Source organism: Osmerus mordax, chromosome 24, assembly GCF_038355195.1.
Source record: "Osmerus mordax isolate fOsmMor3 chromosome 24, fOsmMor3.pri, whole genome shotgun sequence".
Classification (NCBI taxonomy): Eukaryota; Metazoa; Chordata; class Actinopteri; order Osmeriformes; family Osmeridae; genus Osmerus; species Osmerus mordax.
This window is the reverse complement of record NC_090073.1, coordinates 1,848,963-1,862,500: the sequence shown is the minus strand read 5'-3', so window position 1 is coordinate 1,862,500 and position 13,538 is coordinate 1,848,963. Positions and strand designations below refer to the sequence as shown.

Below are 13,538 nucleotides of genomic sequence, written 5' to 3'. Positions count from 1 at the left end.
GCGGAGCTGGAGGCGTTGAAGGGAAACAACGCCAAGCTGACGGCAGCTCTGCTGGAGTCCACAGCCAACGTGAAGCAGTGGAAGCAGCAGCTGTCAGCCTACCAGGAAGAGGCTGAGAGACTGCACAAACGGGTAAGGTGTGGGGGGAGGAGGGGGGATGGGTGGGGGTGGGTGGGTGGGGGCTAGGGAGAGGAAGAGAAAAGCTGTACAGCATGAGCGTGAGTAGACGCAAGGAGAGATGAGCAGGGGTGAGGGTGAAGAGGAGCGAGGAGGGAGGAGGGAAAGGAGGGGTTAAAGAGAGTTACGGAAAGGTGAGGAGGGGTGAGCGTGAGGAGGGACGTGCCCAACCCAGGTTCTCTCTAACTGCAGGTGACTGAGCTAGAGTGCCAGAACATCCAGACTCCAGTCATCAAAGCCCAGAAAACAGAACTGAATGAAACCATTGAGGAGCTGGAGAATTCACTGAGAGACAAAGAGGAGGTTAGTGTCTGTGTACATGTGTGGGTGTGTGTGCGTGTGTGTGTTTGTGTGTGCATGCTTGTGACCGTTTTGTTCTAATCGCTCGAACCCATCTTTCAGGAAATGGAACGGTTGAAAGAGGAGGTAGAGAATGTGAACGACCTGCTGGAACAGAAAGACTCCCTTATACAGAAACTGGAGGTGAGATTTCCCGTTTCACACCATCTGGACCAAACACCAATATTTGGCTATTTATTATTCACAATGGCCAATCAGCATGCACTGATCTATTACATGCCAGTCAGCATGCTGTGATATGACATAACATAGGTCTATCCATGACTGACAACCACCACTGGCTGACATGTTCTTAACAAAATGTTATTGGTTAGAAGATGATCCAATCATCTGTTTTTGCAACTACCAATGAGAGTGCCCCTTGGCATTCCTTCAGATTCCAGACTCCAGAGAAGAGAAATAAACCTGAGGATAACCAGACTTCCTCATCAGAGGAACCATGTGTTATCAGGCAGTCACACTGGTAGCAGTGCGTCAGGATGTTGAGTAAAAATGTATTGTCTATAAAAACGTAGGGTTGGGCAAAGAACCAAGGGGCAGCAAAGAGCGGTGAGCGAGTTTTTTTCTCTGCTGTGACTTGACCATGACGTATGCAGCTTTCTTCTTGGAGATCTCAGTGTTATGGTGTGTGTAGATATTGGTTCCGTGGAATGAGAGATCCGGTCTGGTTGTGGTGGATATGTGTAATGAATAGACATGGAGGATTGTCTTCTTTCTTTCCTGGAATGGCAGTTCTATGAGCCCTGTCGACAGATGGAGGGCAAGGAAAGGCCTCTGTAGCAAACGTTTCCTACAGGAATACCTCCATGAACTTTCTCAGGTGGGCCAGGTATGGGTGTTATTGCGGCTCAATCTATTTTCTAGATCTGAGAACCTTGTTTTCCTTGGACAGTGCTATATAGGTGGACTCCAGGGCTAATAGGTTGGTCTCCACTTTGTTGAAAGATTTATACACTTCTTGAATTGTTGGTTTGTACCAGTTGAGGTTGTTTCGGTCTGTTTTTTTTACTTTAAGCATGCGTTTGCTTAGGTTAACTCTGGTGATAAAGTGTAAGTCATCATCAGACATTCCACCTCTCCAGAATCTCACACATGTTGATAGTGGCCCCTTGATCCCCGGAAATTCCAGACAATATCCTGGAAATTGATTATTATTCAGAGCAAGACGGCAACTGACATGCGTAGCAAGAAAGTGACAGAGAGAGCATATTGATTGGTCTCTCTTTGTGCTAAGACATCTGTCGGTGCTACCACAGGGGATGCTACCTCCCTGTAACGTTTTTACTGTGTGGGGATGTCTGTATTATTCAATTTTAGACTTGATTAATACAGAGCTTTCCTGGTCTGGGAGTTGAACCGAAAGTCCGCTATGTAATACTTTTTCATATGATTACCGAGACTTCATCCAAATCGCTATTCTGACTAATTTGAAATAGACAACGCAAACTAAAACCCTAATCGCTAACGAATGTAGCTCATTAACTGTCTTACAGCACATAACTTAGTTCATCAACACCCACACAGGGGGTTGAGCTCATGAGCAACAGAGCGTCGTAAAGCATTGAATGCCCCCTCCACCGCCTGTGGGATTGCCCCATTACACCAACATCTCACTCTCTAGCAAAATGTCCCCCGCTAACGATCCCTCCCTCTTCCAGGAGACAGAGCTGCGAGGGCGGGTATTGGAGGAGCAACTGGTTGGAGCTGAACAGCGATTGGAGGAGAGTCAGGAGGATCAGGAGAGTTTCAGGAAGTCCCTGCGTACGCTGCTGGAGCTGCTCGATGGGAAGATCTTTGAGCTGACGGAGCTGAGAGACACATTGGCCAGGCTGATAGAGGAGGGCAGCTAGAGACAGTGCCCCTTGTGGATCTGGAGGCCATAGTTTACTATATGACATACTCTACGCACATTACGGAGCCAAAACCCCTCCTCTCCCTGCTGCCCCCCAGCTTGGCAACCTAGTAAATCACACACTTGAGAGCCCTGGACTGGATCAAATACATACGTTTAGAATGTATTTGAGGTGTGTTTGATTTAGGTCAGATTTTGTCCTTATGGAACTATTCAATTGGTTTGGTTGTCTTGAAATGACCAAGTCAACTGCACCTCAGTCACAGAGCCACTATATAATCACACTGCCCTACCATGGTACTGCTCAGGTCCCCACAGAGGGCAGCTACACTGGAAAGTGGCTTCCAAATACGCCACTGTCCCCCCAGCCCCCTTAGCCTCCAGCCCAGCCCACACATCAGTTCATAAATGTCTAATCCCCTAAATGAGCCCTCTGATTGGCTGGCACTTTAACTGATCTCCTGGCCACAGACCAATAAGAGAGCTGGATGTAGTTTGTGCCTGCGATGGGTTTGGGCATCATCATCATCAGCCAGGGAACTATGCCTCTGCAGCACCACCTACTGTCAGAACACAGGAACTACACCACAGCTGGCATGAGGAGTAAACCACACACCACTGCTCTGCCCCTCTGAGCAGGAACAGGGGCAGTCATACGAAACGTAATTACCATCAAACTTGTAGAACACCAGCTGTCAAGGGCAGTGATGCCGGCAGAGTAGCGTGTAGGGAACAGGACTGGGTGGTCAAAAGCTACTACGCTAGCTCAGCCTAGTTTAGCACCATGCTATCTGAGCCTAGCTTTGGTGAGGCCAGCATCATGCTATCTTAGTCTATCTTTTGTGAGGCTAACAGCATGCTAGCTTAGCTTCGGTGAAGCCAGCAGCATGCTAGCTGAGCCTAGCTTCGGTAAGACTAGGAGCAAGCTGGTTCTGAAGCAGCCTTCCTGCTCTGAGACGCTGTATACACCTGGAGTGACCTAATCGTTGCTACGCACAGCATCACATCCCCCACTCCGGCTTCTGGACAGAGAAAGGCTTCTAGGAGTTAAAGTTCTGTTTACAAAAATGAAACTAGAAAGAAACAAACATTTTTGTTCTCCTCTAGAGATGGATATGATGAGTTTGACAGTTGTAGGATCTTCCAGAAGTCTTTAATCCCACCAGCGAATCCTACTCAGTAATATGAGGAGCTGCAGCAAACTCTCATTCTCCTCCTCATGGAGAGTACACACCCTGTCTTCCTGCCAAGCTCCAGGTGGTGTGTGTATGTGTTGAGTGTATGTGTATGGAGCTGAACTATTGAAGTGGCTGCATTGCTATACATCTTTCAATGAAGTTGATACTCTATGAGATGAGTTATTCTCCTAGTAGTGTGTGTGTGTGTGTGTATGGAAGCCTTCCACCGCGTGTGTGCACACACACACACACACACACACACACTGACTGAGCAATACCAGATGTTTTCTAGAAGACATTTCAATCTAAATATCAGGTACTTCATTTCTCAGTAAACAGGAAGACTGCAGCTCTTGGGCCCTCGCTGTTCTCCTCGCTCCCCCCCCAGTGTGTGTGTGTGTAGTGTGTGTCTGGGCAGCGGACTTTTGCTCAGCTTAGGCTGCCCCTCCAGGAAACACACCCAGCCCAACACACAACACTGCTGGGTTCTAGACTTTTATACAGGTGTTGATATACTATGTTACGTAGGTACACCACTGTTCTCTGACTGTTCAGTTGGACTGAGAACACAACAGAGGATCCTTCCATGCTGTGAGGGGACACAGACGACTAGAAGGATATTCTACAACGTGGATGAGCTTGATCTTGTTAACCATGAGGTGATGTGAACAGATCTGTTTGTACAGAAGCAGACAATCTGTTCATTCACCTGTTTTTGTAACTTCTGGTATTTAATGTAGTAATTGTTACTGTGTAAAGGTATGAGAAGACTGGCAATATTTTTGACTGTTTAAAGTAATTTTGAATTCATAATTATGCTATCAAAGAGGTATCTCAGGAGCAGGATGCTGGCTAGGTGTGGTGCAGTGTGTCTGACGACCAGACTCGACCATGACACCACAGGCTTAAGTTTATTAAAGTTAATGTAGAGAGTACATAGGTGGAGCTGAATGTGGGGTGAAAATTTTAACTTGAAAGATTACAAATATTTTCAAATATATTCAAATACAATGGTAATGGATTAAAACAGTGTGGTGTTTTTGTTCACATAAAACCACATCCACTAACTCTGTCTTGTCAACAAAGCTTTGTTTGTGTGTCATCAATGAGACTTATGTGGCATGTTCTCCAAAGGGTCATTCTATGGTTCCAGAAGATTCTATGGGGCAGCCATTGTTCCAGAGTGTTAGAACACCCAGCTGGCAGCCAGGACAACACTAGGTTACCAATTAGGCCTACTATTTACTAATGAATACCAACACCAGTGGTAAAGTGGTGTTTACCAACAGTTTACAAAGGGCATGCCAATGGTTTACTAACTGTATAATATCAAGAACAACATGAATGGATTTAAATGACACCACTTCACTCCTGTTCCTCAACTCTCAGAGGTTTATTAAATAGCAAGGAGGACATAAATAAACAGCTTTAAATATTCTGGAGCTCCCTGACTAAACCAGTCTGCACATCTGGGAGACTGAGGGGCAGAATAAATGAACACATTTAGTTTTTCAAGCAACTTAGGATGAGTTGTTTGTAAAATTGTGTGTTTTTTGCACTTCTACAAAATCATTTTTGCTCCTAATAAGCTATACATAATTACTTTCTATCAAGGATTATGCACTTCTTGGGTGACTGAAGGATCATAAAACTATTACAACATCATGTTTGTTGATAATGTAACATGGAAGAAGTTCTTGCTACAAATAAATCGAATATCATTTTTACAAACAAATGTCAAATGCAAATAAGTGTTAAAAACAAAATTTCACTAACATGGACGTTGTTGATATGTCAGTGAGGTGTTGATAGGTCAGTGTGAAAGATGACAGCCTCTCCACCCCCTACCTCTCAGACCTCAACAGAAGAGCCATTTCACACTGCTTCCAGCAGGTCGCAGATACAGATCCCTGGCCTGGATACAGGCATGCTATGGCTGGAGTTTTGTTCCTGACGGCATAGCATCATTTAAACAAAACACCCAGTAAACATCATATGGAAAGATGCTGTGTATATGAGCCAGGTAGTTATGTTGGTGTGTACTGTATCTACGTATTGTATGTATGTGTGTATATTATATCTATGTAATCTGTGTTTATGTGAGGCTCTGTACAGATGGTGGCAACATATTTCCTTGAAAAAGGACAATAAAGAATCTGTTTATCTATAGGTCAGTGTGGTGATGATAGGTCAAGTTGATAGGTCAGTGTAGTGGTGTAGATTAGATCAATGTGGTGTTCATTTGGTGTTAAGAGATCATGGTGTAGGTCCATGGCATTGTGCAGTTGGGATTAAGTAGATATTAGTTTAAGGGTTAGGTAGGCTTGTATTTGGGTTCAGGTTAGAATTAGGGTCATGATGAGGTCAGGCCTAGGTTAAGGGTTATGTGTCACAATACTGCCTCTGCAAATTGCCACTCAGGGAAGAATTAGTGTATTGATTGATTGTAGAAATGTTTATAATAGAATAACAGTGCAGAGAGGGGTCAAAACCACAATAACAGACTGGTCTTAGTGAGGTTATGCTTTGTGAGGTCTTCTAAACAACCCTTATCACACAACAGAGGAAGGTCAAGTCTTACAATGTTCCTCAACAAGTTTGGTTTAGGCTAACCCTAACCCTCACCTTCCCTTATGTGATTGTGTGTGTGTATGTCTTGTGAATTCCTAGAATGAAGTGCTGTACCCACACTGAACACTAAGGACTAGTTAAAAGGCGACTGTGGTCTTAGTCCAACAAGACTGTGTGTGTGTCTGTGTGCAAGACAATAATGCAATGATTATTGGACCTCCAACCGTGTGCTTCTATCTGCCGAGAAAGACGGCAGGAAAACATGGCAGAAAAAGAGAGAAGAGAAAAGTGTCATAGAGAGGGAGAGAAGCTGAGGGAGGGATGTCGAGAGAGTGAGAAGGGAAGTATAGGGAGAGGGGGGGAGCAGAGAAATAATCCAACACCTCTTTTCTCTCCCCAGGCCACTAAATATGAGGGGGTGAAAAACATCCTCCTCTTTCCCTCCATCCTCCTCCATCCCATTGGAGTGGAAGGAGCTCTGAGTTCTGTGGTGATGACATAATCACTACCCACTCGATGTCAGCACTCAATTTACCCATCCCTCGCTCTCTCTCCCTTTCCCTCTCCCCCACCCCTCTCAGAAACACACACAAATGCTGTTACCGGGTTACTGATTCCCCCTCTCAGGCCACTAAATCCTCTGACTAACTGGTTGCCTGACGGTCTGTATGAAAGATTGACGAGCTGGCTGGCCAAACGGCTGACAGACTGATAGAATGACTGGAAAAACAACTGACTGACTGCCTGGCTGACAAACTGACAGGCTGGCTGACTGACTGTCTGGCTGACAGATTTACTGGTTCGCTGGCCTGTGACTGGCTGGTTAACAAACTGACAGACTAACTGCCTGGCCAACTGGCTGGCTGGCTGGCAGGCTGACTGGCTAATAGATTCACTGACTGACTGGCTGGGTGGCTGGAAGGCTGATTGACTGGCTATTAGATTGACTGGCTGACTGGCTAACAGATTGACTGACTTGCTGGCTAACAGATTGACTGACTGGCTGGCTAACAGATTGACTGACTGGCTGGCTAACAGACTGACTGGCTGGCTGACTGGCTAACAGATTGACTAACTGGCTGGCTGGCTGCCGTGCAACAGTATAATGTTGGCTGGCTCAGGAGATAAACCCATTACCAGACTGTGTGTCAGCCTGCAGGCATACCTTATGCTGCAATCATACAATACTGATCCCCCTTCACACTGAACCGTGACAGAGGAATGGGGGGGAGAGGGATGCAGGGGATGGAGACAGAGGGACGGGGAAAGAAAGAGATAAAGGAAAAGAAAGGGACGTAGGGAAGGACGGGTTGGATAGAGAGAAAGGGACATGGAACAAGGGAGAGGGCTGGGGAGAGAAAGAGAGAGAGGGATAGAGATAAAGACACACACACACACACTAGTCCAACACAGGGAAATACTTTTGGTGTTGAAGGCTACAAGTGTGTGTGCGTAGGTTGTGTGTGTGACCACCGTAATTATTAAAAGCTTGATTGTAACTTGAAATTGCTTGTAATTGCTTTGTGCCATAAGCAGAGAAAAAGGTACACATCCCAGATTCACATTGACTGGCTGAGATTAGATATGTGTGTGAATTTACTGTACGTGAATGTGTGCCTATAGGATAGTTTTACAGCATGAGAGGGTCTGTGAGTGTGTGTATGTGTGCATGAGTGTGTGTGTATGAGTTTATGTGCCATCCCTAGCTCTCCCAGTCAGGACACAACAAGCCCTCGTCATCTGAGTCAGAGTCAGGTGAAGCGTCCTTGATGCGCTGCAGAGCCTGGTGAATGCTCCTGGTCAGGGGGTCCAAGGGCATGTCCTCCATCCGGCCCCGGGCCTCCCTGCTGGGCACACACCGCAGCTTCACCCCCCTCCGGATCTGGACCAGGATGTTGTCTGGGTCGTCTTCTGGGCCCGGGGCCGGGCCACGCTGGTCAACCCTGCGCAGCTGGAAGCTGCCCCTCTTCAGAGAGGCCAGCACCTCATCCATGGGGGAGCTCACTGGGGGGGGGAAGAGGGGGGGATGCAGTTTTATTTCAAGTGAAACTTTTATATAACGAACATAGTTCATTTCAGTTTAGCTGTTGCCAGGTACGCTGGAAAGCTTTTTGTGTTGGGGGTGATGGGCTGAATCTCCGATTATGTTTGAGTTCGGTCACGTCACCCTTCATGACATGGTGCTTCGCCTTCAAGTAAAATAAAGTGTAATTTTTTTTACGGTGGTTCAGTGCTTCAGCTTACATTAACTGTGTCGGACGCAGGTTGAGTTTGGCCAAAAACTTTGCGGCCCAAGGAGCACTATCATACAATCTTGTTTTACAATTGTCTCAAATGATTTCCTTCTTAATAAATATTAAAAATCTATCTATATTATCTCCACCAGACAGCCTAGACCTACAGTGGCGTTTGCATCAGCGTTGATAGACATCAAACTCTACTGGGGCACAGGCCCCTAATTCATATCCCTTTTTTTCTTTCTTTCTATTCATTAAAATGAGCAGATCTGCTTGTCTCATCATTTTATCATATATAGACTATCCTATCATATTACTCATTCATATATGTGTTCCTACTGTAACACATATTGTGTTATGTGTCCGTGTACAACAAACACCTGTTATTGTCTTTGTATGTATCTTTGCTATGTACCATCTTAGTTTTCCACTATTAAGTTCCATCCACTATTACAGTTTTTCTCAATTGCTAAAACACTAAAACCCATTGGCTGAACAAAGTTCTCAGTTGCTTGAACTCATGTAGCTAATTGTGCAGTCTGTTGTCAATACCTTAAACCATTTCACATGGTAAAACACAATTTGCAGGTCTCACATAGACGTTTCAGCAAAACTCTAAACACATTCTCATTCTCAAAACACATTCTGCACCCTAATGCACATGTCATCCATACTGGTAAACACAAATGGCAACAATCAAATACAAATAGAGAAAACATGTCATTGACAAAACACAACCACTCAAAATTGATTTAACTTTTTTCAAATGATGTGACACAACCAATATAAACCAGTTCAGAGAGCAAACAGGTTGTTGAAGGTGGGAAAATATTGCTTGTGATGTCGACGAAGTGCTCTGGCCTGACCCAGCCCAAAGACAAGAAGAAGCACATTGATCACATGTTTACTCCTTAGATTTTTGTCCCTTTTACTGTAGTACAGTGCATTGTAGGCTGTATACTGTACAATGAACAAATTGTATGGCCCTGAACATTGTGCTTTCCATTTGTTACAGTAACAGTACTGACTGCTCAATAGATTTTGACTGGTTGCAGGTTCATATCAACAAAGAACAAGAGTGAGTTGTGAGTAGTGAGATGCAGGGTACAGTACTGTATAGGGGTACAAGGAGGAGAAAGAACCAAAAAAATTGCAAAGAGCAAAGTAGAGTAGTAATTTATGATACATTTTGAGCTACTATGATAGAACATGTTGTCGTTCATCAAAAGACAATGACGGATAAATATGAAATTTGTTTTGAGATTACGTAAAAATGTACTTCTCCTTGAGAACTATATGTTTTGAACAATGTGTTTTAAATTTTTTTGTGTATTGTTTACTGACTGCTTGATAGTGTATATCATTTTGATCACTTTGTTTATGATTTGAGAGCAGTGTTTGATTTTGAGCACAGGTAAATCTGTTTTGAGGCGAAAGTTTAATTTTGAGCACAGGTAAAACTGTTTTGAGGCGAAAGTTTCATTTTGCAAGAGAATTCAGAGGTTTTGTAAATAGTGCTTGAAATTGAGGTTTTGTGTTTACAGTTTTGAGAAAATGGGTGACTGTTTCAAGAATGTGTTTGAGCTATTGTGAAAAACTGTAAGTTCCGTCCTCAAAAAATATGACTGTCCACAACAAAATCGTATTGTTAACAATATGGACACATGATAACATGCGCTGTGGTGAATACATGGCGTAAGGGGTTGGAATGATGTGGAGGCTGGTGTTAGCTGGGTACCTTTCCTCCTGTGAGCCTCCAGGGGAGAGGTCTTCCTCAGCCTTTTCCTGGCATTCACCAGCTGGCTGCTGTCAAAGAAGCGAGGGAGGAAGGGCCCCAGGGGAGAGAGGGGAGGAGGACCGGTCTCCCCCTTCGCCTCCCCGGGACCCGGAGCCTGGCTGGCAGAGGAGAGGGGTGTCCCCTCCTGGGGGGGAGGCGGAGGAGGAGGGGGGGGCGGGAGAGGAGGAGGAGAGGCCGGGGAGGCGGGGAACTCTGGCGGAGAAGAAGGGGGTGAGTTGTCTGGTATGGGGAGCAGTGATGCTGGGAGGTTTAGGACTGGGCTGGGGTCTGTCTGCACACTGGTGCTCAGACTTCTGGTCTGGCCCTGGTTCTCCCCTCCTCTTCCTCCCTCTCCCCCTTTCTCCTCTCCTCTGGACTGGGACGCACGCAAACGAGTGGACTTCAGGATCACCTGACCGGGGTACCGCTACAAGAAGGATGGAGAGAAAGAGGGGGAGAGAGAGAGAGTCAGAGGAAGGAACCGTAGAAAGTCACACACTCACGAGGGCAGTGCTGTTGCTGTGTGTGTGTGTTTGTGTGTTTGTTCACCTGTTTGAAGTTGCGCAGCCTGTCCAGGGTCTTTTGTCTCTCCAGACTCACTCTGCTGTTCCTCCTCTCCTCATCCTCCTCTTCCTCCTGCTCGTGACAACACATGATGAACAGAGAGAAGGAGACGGATTGTACAATACAAGGTCAAAACCCCCAGCCCCCAGCCCCAGCCCCAGGTCAGTGTACCTGCTGTATGTCCTGCTGGCTGCGTGGGCATCTCTGCTGCTTGTCACCATGGTTACTCACACAAATCTCCTGCAGGATCACAAAGGACTTCCCAGTTATCCCTCAGTCCTACTGTGTGTGCATGCATGCATGCGCGCATGTGTGTATGCATGTTTGCGTGCGCGTGTGGGTTCACACCCTCTTGTGTTTGAGGTAGGTGCGTTTGGCAGTGATACGCCCCCTCCTGGCCTCCAGCTGCCTAGCGCTGAGCTGCAACCTCTTCAGCTCCTCTCTGTCTGTGTGCTCCTCCTCCACCACACCCTCCACACTCTCATAGGTATCATAGTACACCACCTGGTCCTGGCACTCTGCAACACACACACGCAGGTCCGAAAACACACACACACACATACAACAGTTACATATGAATACACACACACACACACACATGCAGTCCGGAAAACACACACATACAACAGTTACACATGAATGCACACACACACACACACATGCAGGTCAGAACACACACACATACAACAGTTACACATGAATACACACACACCATAGCAGATGGCAACATGACTGTCCAGGTCTGGCCTCCTACCTGCTGGCCAAGGTGCAGATAAAGCAGCTTTATTGGTTCTCAGAATCAGGGCAATATGAGCGTGTCTAGCAGAGCTGTGAGATTAGCACACACCCCTCCCCACTTCTGTGCCTGTGTGGCTGAATTGCCACAACACTGGAACCCCACAGGCTGGTGGAGTTTTCAAACATCTACCTACATCCTCCTTTAGACATGTACAGAAAGTGGAGACTCCCCCCAAAAAAGAAACCCTAACACAAAGAAAAATCATAAACACGCAAACTGAGTTTATCCGAGTTAACACACACACAAGCACACTCACCCACACAGACAAAGGTACACACACACACACACACACACCGGTCATCTGTCTGCGTATGCTGTCCAGCTGAGCGGTGAGCAGCATCTCCTCCCCCTGCAGGATGTCAGCCTGGATGTCATACAGCTGCAGCTGAAGGTCGTAGTATTTCCCCTCCATGAGGTCAAGGCGCTCCATCGCTCCATCGCCGCTCAGGCTCTGCATCTGGAACAGCACAGTCAGCCCCTCACTCAAGTCAGGCCTCGGGGGATTTTGTTGTTGTTTCAATCATATACGTGCTGCAGTACCCAATGACACGAATCAGTGTTCCTTCTCTCTTGGAAGTGGCTTTGGATAAAAGCGTCTGCTAAATGCATACATTTAAATGTTCCTCCATGACCATGGTGCTACGTGAAACAGCACAGAAATACATGGGACTACATGTGGTACTAAATAAGACCTACGAGTTGTACATGAAGTGCACGCGCAGACGAGTGCAACAGGACAAACAAGTGCAAAAAAAAGATCCTGTGAATGTGAACATAATATGCTATGACATAGTATTCATCAGATAAGCTTATCCCATATGGACATAAGAGTTATTGAGGTAGCAGCCGGGTAGGTGTGACATGATATTGCACAAATTGGCAATTTTCTCAGTGTGTGTATCTGACAATTCCAGACTAGAACAGTGTACTGGTCTAAGCTGCACTGTCTCTTACTGTGCATGTTGTCCTTTTGCAAATGTTTGCACATGCACTTTATGTCAAAATATGTAGGTCTTATTTAGTTCTGTGTAGTCTCATGTAGTTCTGTGTTTTATGTTGTCTTAGCACCATGGTCCTGGAGGAACGTTGTTTGGTTTGACTGTGTACTGTACTAGCTGTATATGATTGAAATGATAATTAAAGCCACTTGTACTTGTGTATGGCCCCTCCTCTCCTCTCTGAGTGTGTGTGTGTGTGTGTGTGAGTGTGGGTGTGTGTGTGTCTACCTCCTCTCTGAGTGTGTGTGTGCGAGTGTGTGTGTGTGTGTCTACCTCCTCTCTGAGTGTGTGTGCGTGTGTCTACCTCCTTTTTGAGTGTGTGCTTCTGTTGCTCCAGACAGATCTCTCTGGCTCTCTGCAGCTGCAGTGTCTCCTTGGCGACGGAGTATTGCAGTCTCTCCATGCGCTCCACAGCAGCCGTCCACGCTGCCTTCCCCAGCTTACGCTGGTCCACCCTCATACGCTCATACACCGCTGCACATACACACACACACAACATATACACAAATGCACATACACAACATGCACACGCACCACTCACACGCACATACAACACACACGTACACAACACAAAAAGTCAGGCGATGTAGTAGCATCCCATGGCTTCCAAACACAACATGAGTCATGTGTAGGAGAAGACAGAGTCAGAACACCCTCTGACCACATCACTGCCCCCTCCCTGGGAGTGTGCGTGCGTGTGTGTGGTGTGTTTGCGTGTGTGTGTGTGTGGAGTGTTGGCATCTGTATGCGTGTGTGCATGCATGTATGGTTGTGAGTAGGGATTGAAAGATGGAGTACACGTCTGTCTGCTGTGAGGCAGAACCACACGGACACCTGCTGGTCAGACTGGGATGTTGCAGTCTACAGATCCCCCCCCCCCCCCCCCCCCCACACACACACTCACTATCCACTGTTAAAATGGAGCCGGCTGCAAATCAATGTAACCTTACTTATTCAGCAGACAAACAGGTAGCCAACTAAGCAGATGATGTTTGAGGTGTGTGTTAGGGTAGGCTATAGTACCT

The 13,538-nt window shown here is 46.2% G+C and overlaps 2 protein-coding genes across 2 annotated transcripts in view; one reads left to right on the top strand and one right to left on the bottom strand.

The window, feature by feature from the left end:
- The window catches only part of homer1b (homer scaffold protein 1b), a 13,768-nt gene extending 9,073 nt beyond the window's left edge, over positions 1-4,695 (top strand). Inside the window, exons 5-8 of the mRNA XM_067227941.1 lie at positions 1-132; positions 370-480; positions 580-660; positions 2,196-4,695. The exon at positions 1-132 is cut by the window's left edge and continues 25 nt beyond it. Of these exons, the coding sequence (XP_067084042.1) occupies positions 1-132; positions 370-480; positions 580-660; positions 2,196-2,387 (516 nt within the window). The 3' untranslated portion in view covers positions 2,388-4,695. The remainder of the gene's footprint in view (positions 133-369; positions 481-579; positions 661-2,195) is intronic.
- Positions 4,696-6,746: 2,051 nt separating this feature from the next.
- Positions 6,747-13,538, bottom strand: part of LOC136932837 (junction-mediating and -regulatory protein-like) — a 29,761-nt gene continuing 22,969 nt past the window's right edge. Inside the window, exons 5-11 of the mRNA XM_067228122.1 lie at positions 12,818-12,987; positions 11,810-11,972; positions 11,065-11,234; positions 10,888-10,956; positions 10,702-10,788; positions 10,114-10,579; positions 6,747-8,142 (exon numbers count right to left, since the gene is read on the bottom strand). Of these exons, the coding sequence (XP_067084223.1) occupies positions 7,841-8,142; positions 10,114-10,579; positions 10,702-10,788; positions 10,888-10,956; positions 11,065-11,234; positions 11,810-11,972; positions 12,818-12,987 (1,427 nt within the window). The 3' untranslated portion in view covers positions 6,747-7,840. The remainder of the gene's footprint in view (positions 8,143-10,113; positions 10,580-10,701; positions 10,789-10,887; positions 10,957-11,064; positions 11,235-11,809; positions 11,973-12,817; positions 12,988-13,538) is intronic.